The sequence below is a fragment of the Periplaneta americana genome, chromosome 16, assembly GCF_040183065.1.
Source record: "Periplaneta americana isolate PAMFEO1 chromosome 16, P.americana_PAMFEO1_priV1, whole genome shotgun sequence".
NCBI classification, from domain to species: Eukaryota; Metazoa; Arthropoda; class Insecta; order Blattodea; family Blattidae; genus Periplaneta; species Periplaneta americana.
The window spans coordinates 155,369,929-155,385,905 of record NC_091132.1 but is presented as its reverse complement, the minus strand read 5'-3'; the positions used below and the strand labels follow the sequence as shown (position 1 = coordinate 155,385,905).

The window sequence follows — 15,977 nt, the reverse complement described above, 5'->3', positions numbered from 1 at the left end:
GAAATTTTAAAGTCTTAATTATTACTTTTTCATTTATAAATCAGCTTTTTACAAAACCTATAGCGAAATGTTTAAATTAAATATTGATGTATCTGAAAAATATAATACATGTACCAACTCGTTGCAGTGCACCTTTGATAAGCACTCCTTGCGGAGGCTGGCGGTACTATAGACCGCCATGTTTTTTAGGGAACGATCCATAGTACTGTTGTCCTCCGCAGGGAGCGCTTATCAGATGTCTTCAGCCTCTCTATAGTATCTAACTCGTTGTCGTTGATTACTCTTTCTAACTAGTTGATTTTTCGTGATTTCTCTCACGGCTTTCTCGATCACTTCATCATGGCCATTCCGGCATGTTTATCCTGTATGTATTATTATTGGACGTGACTAACGCTACGGGTTTAAGTTACAACTAAAACAGATTTACTGTATAAATCCATTATATTCTTCTACAAACGTAAGTATACATTTACATTTTATTCTGTATAAGCGTAAGTTACATGTTCTTTTATTCACAAATGCACTTCGGTCCAAATCAGTATAGAACTTTTGGAATAAACAGCGTCCCTACCTTTTCTGCGTGCATTTCAATCCAACTTTCCTTTGTGATGTCGGTCGGCTCATAATGAAGGAATTTATTTCATTCCTTACACATATCTTAAAATTGGATAACTAGAAGACGTCTTTACATTTGAAACTTTTATGCTTTTCCTTATCGTTTATTGCTAGTATAATATATGTAGGCGGTTGAGCTCTTTGTGATAACTTTAGTCTTCAATTCTTAGGAGAGGCCCGCGACAAGAACAGTTTGGCTCTGGAATGCAGTGCCAGCGTTAGCTTTACCTGAATTTATTTTTGCGTTTTCGTTCCACATCAAATCAAGAAGTTCCCTATGTGCTCCGGTTCCCCATGTTGCATATACGGAGGTTAGGTTTGGTTACTTTAGGTTTCGAGAAACCAAGTCCGCGCTTGCGCAGACAGCCAAGATGATCCTGTCGCGAGCTGCACGTCAATTCTCCAGACTGTTTCTAAAGTAAATTTTGTAACATTCCTAGAATAAACATGCTCATCTGTTCTGGTGTATTGTGTTTGTGTGTGTGCGTGTGTTTTTTACGGAGATGAGAAATTATTTTTTCTTGTTTCAGACCAGCTAGGTTTCTCGTGAAGCAACCCACTGCATTTGTTTCCGTTTCTTCTTTTCCACATCCTTTGTGCCTTGCAAAAATCCTTCATACTGTCACTGTCTTTTTTTTCTTTCTCTCTTATACACAAATGTTAATTGTTTTCTTCATTTCCTTCACCTGGTAACCTTTAAAGTTTTGTATTAAATTTCTAAAGCTCGTTCTGTCCTGTACTATTCTTGTATTATCCCATTTCCGTTTATGTCTTTTCTTGTCCTTTGGTGCCATTGGTTACGGCTCTTACTCTCGTATATACATAAGTTAGAAAATTTGTTTTGTAAGTCTGAATTATCCATCATTAAATAGCCGAATCATCCAATTCTTTCTTTTCTGTTCGTATGTCACATATAATCACATTCTTCATTCATTCATTCATTCAGTCTTTCTGTGTCTAAACTCTGCGTTTTCTGTTTGCATTGGCCCCAACATATTCTTCAAAATCTTTCTTTCCTTCTTCCCTAACTCTTCTATTTCTTCTAATTTCAATCTGCCTCGGTAGCGTAGTCGGTATAGCACTGGCCTTCTCTGCTCGAGGTTGCAGGTTCGATCTAGGCCCAAGTCGATGGCATTTAAGTGTGTTTAAATGCGACAGGCTCATGTCAGTAGATTTACTGACGTGTAAAAGAACTCCTGAAAGGACAAAATTCCGGCCCACTGGCGACGTTGATATAACCTCTGCAGTTGTGAGTGTCGTTAAATAAACCATAATTTAGAAATTGCTTCTAATTTCATGGAAAACAGAGACTCGGTATTTACAGTTCATATTGGAGATGTTCAGATAAGTCTGTGGTTAATATTCAAATAAAATGGGTTTATTTGATTACCGTCAATGGCTTATCAGTTATAATATCATAAAGTAAAATTCTTTGCATTTTACATGGTGTACATATTTCTTGTTTAAACACTATCGTCATTCTTTGTGACATTCATGATAAAATATTAAAAACGTAAATATATTTAAAAAAAAACCTTGCATCACGTAAATAAATAATCTAACTTCAAATAATTCTAATCAATATACACAAATTTCCCAATTGCATTACCAGTACACACAATTCAACCATCATACACAATAAATCAAATTATACTGCACATAACAAATTTGATATGAACTATAAACAGAGGTTTCGATACAAAAAATATAAATGTGTAATCACATTATGTAAACGAGTTTTCACATACACATATCTTTAATATAAACATACATAATAATCATGATTTATGTAACAAATCTACATAGTACAACATCCAACCATGAATATTAAGGTACAAAATGTATTGATGTTCATATATCAAGTAAGTGAAAGCTCGTAGGTAGTTTTTTAAATTTGCGCTTTTAATATTTTATCTTTAATGATTTTTTATGATTAGGATATCACATATATCAGGTTATTTTTATTGAAAACCAAAAGTATCTGATGCTGCCACAAAGAATTGGCGAAAACGTTTGTACAAGAAATGTGTACATTATGTAATATGTAAAGAATTTTACTTTGTGTTATTATAATTTTTAAGTCATTGACAGCAATCAAAATAGCATTTTTTTTTATATTATATACACTCACAAGAAGAGGACACGCTCTGTATATCACCGATTTAAATAAGATTTTGTGACACGAAAGTACAAGACATACTGTTTAAAGTCATACCTTACCAGGTATGACCCATCGTTTTGGAAATATTGGCTATTGTTCGTGACATACTTCTGTTAAGTGCCTAATAGGGAAGCATTAGACTATGTAACGGTGTAACTCATGTGGTTGGATGCTGAATTGTCATCCAAGCAACCCGAGTTCGAATCCTAATGCCTTCTCATTTTTTAAAGCTTGATGCTATTATTATTATTATTATTATTATTATTATTATTATTATTATTATTATTATTATTATTATTATTATTATTTTAATTCACTTTCAGTTGTCAGTTCCTATATTCAAAGCTATGTTGAAATATGCGAGGTATGCATCAAAATTAATAAACGAACGACAAGTGTTTGTGAATGTGAAGGATGTCTATTTCGCAGGAGAAATGCGGAAAAATGTGTGTGACTGTGGAAAACCTTTTTTCATTTGCTGTGCATGGTGCAGGAAATATGTATGTTTTGTGTGTTTTTATGACATTTATCGTAATGAATCGGGTACAAAATGAAGTGGAATAACTGCTACAGAAATAGAACAGACACCTGTGACACATCTTACCTGCCTACGTGAGCAATATTTCATTGTTTATCCTTTACAATACAATGTTACTTAATTAGTAATTTGTTTTAAAAACATGATGAAGCATTCAATACATTGAGAAATGTGATATATGCAAATAGATAACTGTGATCACAATATTAATCATTATTAAAAGAAAAAAGAATAATAGGACGAGGTAAGATTCGAACTCAGGTTGCCTGGATAACAAATCAGCATCCAACCATATGAGCTATGCTGGACACAGTCTAATGCTTCCCTATTAGGCACCTAACGGAAGTATGTCATGAACAACAGTCAATATTTCCAAAATGAGGGGTCATTGGCCACCCATACCAGATATGACTTTAAACAGCACGTCTTGTACTTTCATCTCACACAATCTTATTCCATTCGGTGGTATACAGATCGTGCCCTGGCCTTGTCAGTTGCATGGACTCATTTCCGTTTGATTATTGTGTTATAGTGCCTAATTTTTTTTAAAGTTCCTTATTAATTTAATTTTTCAGTCGTGATGGACGTGATCAAGATGGATCCTGATATCAATTCTTTGACAAAAGAAGGAAATAATAAAACAGATATAGAAGAGGAAAAGTCTGTATCAGAGGTAGTCTATATTGAGAGTAATTATTAATTACTGTTTATTTTCTAACGTGTAATTTAAAACAAAATTATCATGTGGCGGAAAAAGTAACCTAGATTAACCTTGTACAAAGTTGACCGGCTGACTGATGGTCTCACACCTGCACACCTCAACAATGTTCTGTTGTAGTCCAACTAGTGCAGGGTTATTATATGGTGATGATGATCTACCCAACCTCTACAGCTGATGCAAGGAACTAGATTTCGCCACCTATTTTGTTGCCCAGATTCATCAGAATGCTGGTTGGTCTGCGGTATCAAACAATGGTTCAAGTTTCATGACTAAATTTCTTCACCAATGTAGACTCCTCGCTTATTGCACCTGACAAATTCAATTCTTAAACTGGAAGAATAGGCTGTTTTCGATAGCTTGCTATTAATTTCATCAGCAAGGAGATGCTGCTGGTTAAAACATGGCACTCTTCATTTCTTACCTTGGTTATAGCCTTGATTAGGATGAAGAACAGGAATTGGACTTGAGTTTTGGTTCTCGACACCAGTAGCGCATTTTTCAGCAATCTTACTGCGATAATTTTCTGGATGAGCTTTGCTAATATGGATTTGGACAGACTGAAAGAACTTGCCACTTTCTGTGACATACCTGATATAGTTTGTTCCAAATCCTCATTTAGCATAGCATTATCCATATCTGTTTGACTTTTATGCATATGCATTTTACTCGCATGAATATGTAGACCACGAGCTTTCATAAAATTCTTATTACAGAAAGGACAAATATGTATTTCACAATTATTACTTGGAGTTAAATTCTCCATAAATTATGTAGATATGTATATCTTCAATGGTCAATTATGATAACAATTCTTGCGTTACTAAGTAAACATAGTTGTAAACAAAGTTAATAGACTAAAATCAATCAATCTTCATAATGTATCCAGCTGTTTGCTGACAACAAAAACCATTGTAGTCCATTCTGTTTTTCATGAGAAATGAGGGATATTTTGATCAGTGTTCATTTTAGATGCTTGTTGCTAGTAGCCAGTGTTGATGATTTTAATTTACTTCTTTTGTGGTTTCTGGATGGACAGTATAGAAGAATGTGTTCCAGATCTTCATCATGATTATTACACCACAGACAAGTAGGATTATCAATAATGTGAAATCAGTGTAGGTACAATTATTGTGTGACAATGTGACCTGCTCTGGCTCTTGTTAAAAATGTTTCAACATGTCTGGGCAAGTTTTTGTACATTTCCAGGTCATTTGGTTTCTTTCGTACAGACTATAAATTTTTCGTTTGTCAGAAGAGAGCCAATTGTTGATCCATAGGATTATAAAATGAGACTTTACTGAAACAAAAGCATTGGATAGAGATATCACTTGAAGAAGTCTTGGTTGCAGATATGTTGCCTGTTTTGCAATATTATCGACTTTCTCGTTTCCAGGTATACCACAATGACTAAGTACCCATTGAAATGTTATTCCCTTTTGGAGTTTTTTTAGTTTACTTAGTTGTTTCTGAATTGGCTTAATTCTTGTATTGATACTAAAACTTTGTGTTGTTACATTGTAAAACTGTTCTGTATGTATTTCAACTAGACTGTGACTATAATTAAGACATTATAGTATTAAGATTTTTTTTTTTTCGTTTGATATGTTCCATATTCTAACTGTGAAGCAATGTACAAATACCATGGAAATAATAGACTAAATTATAAATAATAGACTAAAAGTCAGAATAAAAAAGATAAATTGAAATTCTTCATAATTTACACGACACTAAACAACACTACTGTTTGTACCAATATATCGTCCAAAGAATTAAACACAGAAGACAAATCCTCATCTTCTAACACACTAAAATATTAAAAATATAATATCATTCACAGAATCCTGTAATATTTAAATGCTTGTTATTCCAAGGCCTCCTTCTTTAAAGTATACTTGTGTGTTTGAATTTGTTCTGTGACACAAGAACTATAATTTCAACTAGTAATGGTAGGTCAAAAGGAATGACTTTCAGAATAAAGTACTTTTCATTATAAAGTATAAAAGATCTGATATTTGATCTACATTATACAGTACTGAGATTTCACTATATAAGGAGGATGTCAGAGGTCGTAAGTAATTGCTGCTCAATTCAATATTAAAGAGAACAACTCTACAATTCAGCCACTGTTTTTTTTTCTTAGAAGAAATATCTAATACAATAAGAGCCAGTATTATAAACGCCGTTTAAACCTTATGTTCAGTTTAAATTCAAGTTTTTCGTTCTGCTTCGTATCATAAACCGTAACTACCAGTTAATCTTGAGTTAACTTGAGTGTAACTTGATCAGCAGTCTTCTGCCGTTTAAACTGCAGTTCAAGGCTCAACAGTACAAGATGGCGGCTTCTGCTATACAGATGGACATGACAGATGTTTTCTGAAATCTTATGAGTGACGATGAGGAAATGATCAATATTACTGAACGACCATGGTGGCCAAGAACTTTTCGAAATAAAGTGCACCACTTTGAAATATGAATGAGCATAAGTTTTAAACAGATTAAGGCTTTCGAAAAATTGAAACTCGAATACCTATAACATGCAACAAAAGAAATGAAAAAGTGCAAAAAATATGTATGTTTTAGGGTTGAATTTAAAGATTATTTGAAAAGGTAAACGGTTTCCTTTTTATTTTTGAAAACATTCTGTTGAACCTCTGCATCAGTTATTATACAGTTGTGCTGCGCTGTTTTTCCTCTAGTAATGATGGAATATTTCGGATGTGTCCCTAAAACTACCGTAAGCCTATTGTGGATCGTACATGTGTGGCAGACAATCTCCTGGTAAGATTTACCATGAAATATTGGGGTCTGCTTTATAAACACACTAATAATATCACGTAACAATACTAACCTCAGGAAAATAATTTTATTATTTAATAGGCTTCTATTTCATAAACATTCTACACAACTTATAAAATACGCAGACTAAAATTATAGTTCATTAGTCAGCTGAATGTGTATGGAGTTCTATCATGGATGGTCATGCATGGTTTGGTCTGGTTGCAATGTGTTTGGGAGTATAGATCTACTGTTGGTAGCCAGCATTAAAAAGCTATTTGAGGTTAAGTCTCACAAGCATACTGAAGTAGGCGATATTGGTTATCTACAGGTTTTTGTGATATTTTCTATGTTATCGAAGATCAAAGATGTTTCTTAATGAAGATTGTTCATGAGCAACGGCCATTTTAACAGCAATAACGTAATAAAACAATAGCAATCGTTTTCTTTTCTTTCCTAGCAGTAATACCAATCCCATTCCACTACAGTTTAACTTAACTGAGACTCTGTAATACGACTCTGAGAATACTGAGAAGGATATATGTACGTGAATGACTACAATTGTTACCAGAAAATGCAGGCTCTAAATTTCTAAAGTTTTGTAAGAAAATGAACTCACAATTGGAGAAATATTACAAGGTACTACAACAAGACTTATTAGAACTTAAATATCTGATAAAACTATAAAAAAAGGTTACTAATAATATTTTTTTAATTCACTTTTTACTCTAAATTAAATTTCCCAAAATGTGAAAATTTTCACAAATATTATTTCATAACTCCACAACCATTACACATAGAATTCTGAAATTATGTACACTGATTTAACATGCATTTATGCAAAAGGTAGACTACAATAATGCTCATTTCTTTGAAAATAGAAAAATTAGATCACAAAACATTATGTAAATTGTAATATACATTATATAGGCAAATAAAAATTAATTGTATTAAAATGAACAACTCTACATGTCTGAGAGTAGTCTGATATTCAGAAATAAGTGTTTATTACATGCAGGAAAAATATTAAAGATGTCAGAGAGACCATAACAATGTTATGGTTACCAAATGATGTAACGGCAGAATTTTTTTTTTTAATACTTTGATAAAACTGGTTTGAAAAGTACTAGTAACTGTTTTAATACTTTTATCAGATATTTAAATTCTAATAAGTTTTGTTGTGGTACGTTATAATTTTTGTCCAATTGTGAGTTCATTTTCTTGTAAAATTTTAGAAAATTAGAGCTTGCATTTTCTGATAATATTTGTGGTCGTTCACATACATATACCATTAAACTTCGGTTTAACTCAATCTTCAGATTAATCGTATTTATAATACCGGGCCTAACTCAATTTAAAATATATTTCACACTTCCTGCGATATATTTTTTATAATAACTTAAGTCATTCTGAAGTGAAATATACGTCTCTGTGGAAATATAAAAAGAACTAATCACGTACTTGGATAAAAAATATCATATTACAGAGTTATTCTTTTGTATGCTGTGTTACTGTGCAGATCCTACAAATTATTTCACTGTAGACTCTGGAATGTGTACACAAGCGTTTGTTGACATATGAGTTTAATAATATTGTCGAGAGACTTTAAAAATAATCATTAGTTACTCATGAAGAACTGCTTAACATGATGTATTTTGTAATAATTGTGCTGTGTTTTCAAGGAAGGAAATGTAATAGATCTGCATCAGACTGGAATAGAGAAGGAATGTAGGGACCACGGCTGTGATGTGAAAAGAGAGATGACATGTGATGAAACTCCACTGCCAATTCACTTTCCCGTCGTGAAGAGTGAACCTGAGGTGAGTGCGGTTTATGAAGTGTCTGTTATGTAGTGACTGATATGACTGCTAAATTCAAGTATCCAGTGGACATTTTTGATCCATGTTGTCCATTTCTTCATCCTATATCTTCAGTGAATCTTTTCCAACCTAATTTGGCTGAACTAGCACTAGAGTAGGTACCTTCATACTCCGCCTATATAGCTTGCTATACGAATCTGCGACAGGTTAGGTTTGGTTAGTTTAATCTTTTATTATGTCTTAAGTATGTGATCAACTCCATCTCCACAAAAAAATCCCTTTTAAATTCAACGATTTTTACTTCCAAAATCACCGCAACTACCTCAGCGCTTGTTTTGTCCCCAATTTGATCATAGAAATTGCAGTGCTGATCATACATTAACGGTCGTATTCATAGACGAGTCTTTGGACCAAAGTTGACTTTGGAAAGTATAAAGTCACCATTTTCCTATTCACAGTCGACACTTTGACGAAAGTAAACTTCAATGGTGACTTTATTTCGAAGTCGCCGAAAATCTAGATTTCGACTTTATCTTTCCTTCGTGGACATAAGGAAAATGGCTGATATTTGGAAAATTGTTGAATTTGCCGAGAATATTGAGGACATCCAGGAGATTATTAAAGCTTCTCATGTTCCTTAGCGTATTATTATAGATTATAAATTCAAATCAAGGTAGAGATTGATAAACAGATAATATTAAATATCTTCGTCATGTTTCAGCTTTGAATGATGAATAGTCAAAAAGGATTATCTGTTCCACCAATAAATAATACAATTTATTTCATCACGATTTTACGCTACAGGTACCGGTAAGGATTGATAGCTTTTATATTGGTTTTGACTATTTAATTCTATAAAGGATAGGTTATACAGTTGGATATGTAGTTAATTTATAATCCTGTTGTCGTCATAATAATGTTTTCTGCATATGGATTTCAAATAGTTTTTGTAGTAGTTTCTGCAGATATGCAGGAAATAACTATGCCAACTGACAGCAGGATAATATGTTCCTTTCATAGTCTGTCATTGGTGGCATCTTCTTATTTTCTATTCCTTCAGAATAAAATTATTTTACAGTGAAATAATTTGACTGCTTAATGTGAAATTATTGTAACTACAATCGATGTTTTATTCATAACAAAATTCTTAACAGCCAATACTATTTTAGATGAACTATACCATCACGTCCAATATTCTTTTGAGAAGATTAACTCCATATGTAGATAAAATTATTGGGAATCATCCATGTGGCTTTAGGTGTAATAGGTCAACTATTGATCAGATATTTTGTATTCGACAGATAATGGAGAAAAAATGGGAGTATAAGGGTACAGTGCATCAGTTATTCATTGATTTCAAAGAGGCATATGACTCGTTTCAAAGAGAAGTTTTATATGATATTCTTATTTAATTTGGTATTCCCAAGAAACTAGTTCGATTAATTAAAATGTGTCTCAGTGAAACGTACAGCAGAGTCCATATAGGTCAGTTTCTGTCAGATGTGTTTCCAAATCACTGTGGGCTAAAGCAAGGTGATGGACTATCACCTTCACGTTTAACTTTGCTCTAGAGTATGCCATTAGGAAAGTTCAAGATAATAGAGTTTGGAATAAAACGGGTTACATCAGCAGCTTGTCTATGCAGATGACGTGAATATATTAGGAGAAAATCCACAAACGATTTGGGAAAAAACGGGAATTTTACTTGCAGCAAGTAAGGAGATAGGTTTGGAAGTAAATCCCGAAAAGACAAAGTATATTATTATATCTCGTGACTAGAATATTGTACGAAATGGAATTATAAAAATTGGAAATTTATCCTTTGAAGAGGTGGAAAAATTCAAATACTTGGGAGCAACAGTAACAAATATAAATGATACTCGGGAGGAAATTAAACACAGAATAAATATGGGAAATGCCTATTATTATTCAGTTGAGAAGCTTTCATAATCCAGTCTGCTGTCAAAAAAACCTGAAAGTTAGAATTTATAAAACAATTTTTACCGGTTGTTCTTTATGGTTGTGAAACTTGGACTCTATCTTTGAGAGAGGAAAGAGTATTTGAGAATAAGGTGCTTAGGAAAATATTTGAGGCTAAGAGGGATGAAGTTACAGGACAATGGAGAAAGTTACACAACACAGAACCGCACGCATTTTATTCTTCAACTGACATAATTAGGAACATTAAATCCAGACGTTTGAGACGGGCAGGGCATGTAGCACGTATGGGCGAATCCAGAAATGCACATAGAGTGTTAGTTGGGAGGCCGGAGGGAAAAAAACCTTTGGGGAGGCCGAGACGTAGATGGGAAGATAATATTAAAATGGTTTTGAGGGAGGTGGGATATGATGATAGAGAATGGATTAATCTTGCTCAGGATAGGGACCAATGGCGGGCTTATGTGAGGGCAGCAATGAACCTCCGGGTTCCTTAAAAGCCAGGAAGTAAGTAATTCTCAGTTGATTTATTTATTTCATGGTTTCAAACTTTTTCTTCTTTTTGCCCACAACTTTATGTCATCTTATTATTTGTTCTTATTTTGCTTTCTTTCTTTAATAATTTCTTGTGTTATTGTTTGTTTCCACAGACTGTAGTTTCATGACGTTTTCAATTACATTGTATAACATATGTATGTGTTCTTGTATAGCCCATACATATGAGTTATACTCGAGGCATACTCAATAAATTTAAAAAAAAAATGTTTTTGGGAGAATAGGCCTACTGTTAGTAGCCAGCATTAAAAAGCTATTTGAGGTTAAGTCTGACAATCATACTGAAGTAGGCAGTATTGGTTCTTTACAGGTTTTGGTGAAAACGTAATACGGCGAACGCCAGTAGGGGACGATATCCCCACCCGCACCGCTCGGCACCTCGCTCACATGCTCTCTATCTCTACTGTCTCTCTCTACTATCTGTCCCACTTCGATGGATCACTGCCTACCGCCTCGCCTCGCACGTATTTCATAACACATACAAACAAAATTGGGTATTTCATAACACGTACAAACAGAGACGCATTAGACAACAGTCCACCACATGTACTACACAACACAACACAGCCCACCACATGTACTAACACAACACAACACAATACAATGTAATGTGGTTTTTTCATTAAACTACACACTCACCTGTTAACTTCGCATTGCAGGTATACATCATACTCCAACACCAAACTGCCCTTTTCAGGGCAAGAAAATACGTACTAAGACATCTAACGACACACATTGCATTTCTGCAATACGGTATGGCAGTTCCCTTAAACATAAATAGATTCATTTTACATTCTACCCCCAACTCGCCTCGGTAGCCGAGAAGTCTAAAGCATGACCAAAATGCGTGCGTTTAGCGTTTAGTTACGAACTTACTCGGATCGAATCTTACCCACTGTGAAATCATAAGAAAAAAAAGAGAGAGAGACATGAAGCAAGGAACAGAGAAGGAGAGGCTGGAGAGAGAGAGAGAGAGAGAGAGGAGGCAGACAGGACCAAGTTCCTCTTTTGCTATGTAGATGTCGCATTTACTCTTTTTGTTCCACTTTCCTACACTAGATGTCACCCCACCCTAACCCCCTATTTCCACTCTTTCCCGCTAGAGTGTGTGGTGAGCTTGTAGGGGAAAAGTGGAAAGGGGTCGTGGGCGGAGCTTAGCGTTCGTCGTATTACGTTTTTACCCAGGTTTTTTATGATATTTTTTTCTGTTATTGAACAACAAAGATGTTTCTTAATGAAGATTGTTCACGAGCATCGACCATTTTAACAGCAATAACGTAATAAAACAGTAGCAATCGTTTTCTTTCCTTTCCTAGCAATAATACCGATCCCATTCCACTACAGTTTAACTCATGAAGAACTACATAACATGATGAATTTTGTAATTATTGTGCTGTGTTTTCAAGGAAGGAAATGTAATAGATCTGCATCAGACTGGAATAAACATGGCATGTATGGACCACGGCTGTGATGTGAAAAGAGAGATGACATGTGATGAAACTCCACTGCCAATTCACTTTCCCGTCGTGAAGAGTGAACCTCAGGTGAGTGCAGTTTATGAAGGGTCTGTAGTTCTCTGTCTGTTATGTAGTGACTGATATGACTGCAAAATTCAGGTAGCCAGTGGACATTTTTGATCCATGTTGTTCATTTCTTCATCCTATATCTTCAGTGAATCTTTTCCAACCTAATTTGGCTGAACTAGCACTAGAGTAGGTCCCTTCATACTCCGCTTATATAGCTTGCATACTGTATACGAATCTGTGACAGGTTATGTTTGGTTAGTTTAATCTTTTATTATGTCTTAAGTATGCGATCAACTGCATCTCCACAAAAAAAAAAAAAAAATCCTTTTAAATCCAACGATTTTTACTTCCGAAACCACCGCAACTACCTCAGCGCTTGTTTTGTCTCCAATTTTATCAACAGTAATCTCACTAGAGGTTTTGATTTATCTAGAGAGAATCAAAACTCGAGTGGGATTTAATTGACTATTACATGATTAGATGAAAGTATATACAGATTAGAAGTAACGGAGTACTCCAATACAATAAAATATTAATTGACTTACGAAAATACAACTGCCTTCAAATGTATTATTGTACCATCTCAAAATTACAAATATTACACTAGATGCATGTGGTGTGTTATGATCGTTTTTACGGTTATGATAATGTGATGTTATCAGATGTGGCAACTATGGAATCTTCATTGAACTCTGTAGACGGTTAATAGTCAAGAAGGCTTTGTTGAGTCAGTTTCATTTTTATGAAAACAGTTGCATTCCACTTCAGTTATCCGGATCCCAGTAATCAACGTCACTTTACTGATGATTTTCAATAAATCTTAGTATTAAACAATCTCAGATGCGTGACTATCCATAATATCATATAGCAGAAGCTATGACATAATCTAAATAATATAAGCAAGTGTTGGAATAGTTTTAATTAGGGATGATGAAATAAACAAGAAAAGTTTTAATTAACGATGATGACATAAAAAATAAACATAAACAATTTTAAAAGAAACAATTATTGAAAGTACAATTTTCAAATTTGAATGTTTTAGTGGTTGGTGTTAGTGTTTTATATTGGACGTGTGCTTAAAAGAAGTGGAACTCGTTGATGTACATAGTTTATTCCTCAACTTATTTAGGATTTCCGAATGGTGCTCTTCATTTATTTGTAAATAGGATTTCAGGGAAGATGCATAGGTATGACCAGTGATCTTTATTAATTCTTGTTCTAGAATGCCAATGCGAGTCATATTTGAAACTGCTGTGCATTGACTGGAGTGGTTTGAAATTTTCTGTTTTTATTTATATTTTTTTTTTGACGTCCAGACCAGCGCAGTTTGAAATGTTGGCAAACAAAGAAACAAATGCTAGGGACGCGATAAAATTGTGCGATAAGCAGCCATGATTGGTTGAAATACGTCCTTTCCTACCGTTTTATTGGTTAAAAGTAGTATGACGTAGTAAAAGTGTAATAGTCATAGAAATTGCAGTACTGATCATACATTAAGGGTCGTATTCATAGACGATACTTTTGACCAAATTTGACTTTAGAAAGTACAAAGTCACCATTTTCCTATTCACAGTCGACACTTTGAGGAAAGTAAACTTCAGTGGTGACTTTACTTCGAAGTCACCAAAAATCTAGACTTTGACTTTAACTTTTGTTCGTGGACGTAAGGAAAATGGCTGATATTTGGTAAATTGTTGAATTTGCCGAGAATATTGAGGACATCCAGGAGTATATGAAAGCTTCTCATGTTCCCTAGTGTATTATTATAGATTATAAATTCAAATCAAGGTACAGATTTGATAAACAGCAGTATTAAATATTTCCGTCATGTTTCAGCTTTGAATGATGAATAGTCAAAAAGGATTATCTGTTCCACCAATAAATAATACAATTTATTTCATCGAAATTTTACGCTAAAGGTACCGGTCAGGATTGATAGCTTAATATTGATTTTGACTATTTAATTCTATAAAGGATAGGTTATACAGTTGGATATGTAGTTAATTTATAATTCTGTTGTCGTCATAATAATGTTTTCTGGATATTGATTTCAAATAATTTTTAAGTAGTTTCTGCAGACATGCATGAAATAACTATGCCAACTGACAGCAGGATAATATCTCTCTTTCATAGTCTGTCATTGGTGGCATCTTCTTATCTTCTATATCTTCAGAATAAAATTATTTTACAGTGAAATAATTTGAGGACTTAATGTGAAACTAATGTAACTACAAGTGATGTTTTATTCACAACAAAATTCATACAGGCAATACTATTTCAGATGAACTATACCATCATGTTTTGTAGTTACGAATTGTGTTATATACAAAACTGTTCGAACTGAGTTAAGATATTTCGTGGCCAAGTACAAGAACAAATTATTATCGATTGGTGTAAAGACCTAAAAATGTCAATTTTTGTACTGAACGTTAGTTTCACAGTAAGCCCTCGAATAATTCTTCTTATGTAAAGCTGCAAAAACAGTTAACAATCGCTTAACATGGAGCGATGTTCAATTGTTTAATTGATTTGTGACACAAAAGATGGCTTTGATTGTTGCAATGCCTACTCTATTTCGACTATCTATTAATTGTAATTGTTTAGAAGGCAGTTATTTTGATTGCCAACATTAGAACAAGATCGTCAAATCTCGACTTACTAAAATCAAAGTCAAGGTCTCAGAAGTTTTGTCTATGAATAGGACTTTTAACAAAGTTAAACTTTACTACGAAAGTCGACTTTGGGAAGTCTTCATCCAAAGTCTCGTTTATTAATACGGCCCTTAATCGTACATTTTGATGACTTCATCCCCACTGATAAGTTTTACCGTTCCTGTTTTAATTTAATTGGTAGTACAGTATCCAATGGAGGTCACTCTCACTTAATCCTTTGGTAGGTGTCTAAACTTGTTGTTTGCACCTTCTAGGAAATGTAGTTAATTTTGTTTATTTGAATTTTTCTTATTAAATCAGTCCATTAGCGAAACGCCACATATTTCATATCTATTTCTTGAGACAAATTGTTGTCACCACTCTTTTTAGACACAAATCGCAAAATCTATTTCATAGTTCTTTTTCCATCCTCGTCCATTCTCCAGTAGCATCTTCACACTGACTGTTAGTTACATGGGAAGAAAGAATGAATCATGTTTTCGTGTCCTACTCCTTCACTAAAGAATGGACAGGATTGTGAACCATAATATTCGAGTGTAGGCTTTCACGGCCGGCGTCAATAGGAGAAAAGTTTTCCGGGCTATCAGCCCGCGGTCCGTTGGTTGTGTGACCAAATATTTCGTTCACTGCTGAAGTGAACATCTTCAGTGGTGTAG

At 34.0% G+C, this 15,977-nt stretch overlaps 1 protein-coding gene across 1 annotated transcript in view; it reads left to right on the top strand.

The window, feature by feature from the left end:
• The first annotated feature begins 321 nt into the window (after nt 1-321).
• The window catches only part of LOC138691499 (zinc finger protein 493-like), a 33,985-nt gene continuing 18,329 nt past the window's right edge, over nt 322-15,977 (top strand). Inside the window, exons 1-4 of the mRNA XM_069813474.1 lie at nt 322-457; nt 3,890-3,987; nt 8,493-8,630; nt 12,530-12,667. Coding sequence (XP_069669575.1) covers nt 3,895-3,987; nt 8,493-8,630; nt 12,530-12,667 — 369 coding nt within the window. The 5' untranslated portion in view covers nt 322-457; nt 3,890-3,894. The remainder of the gene's footprint in view (nt 458-3,889; nt 3,988-8,492; nt 8,631-12,529; nt 12,668-15,977) is intronic.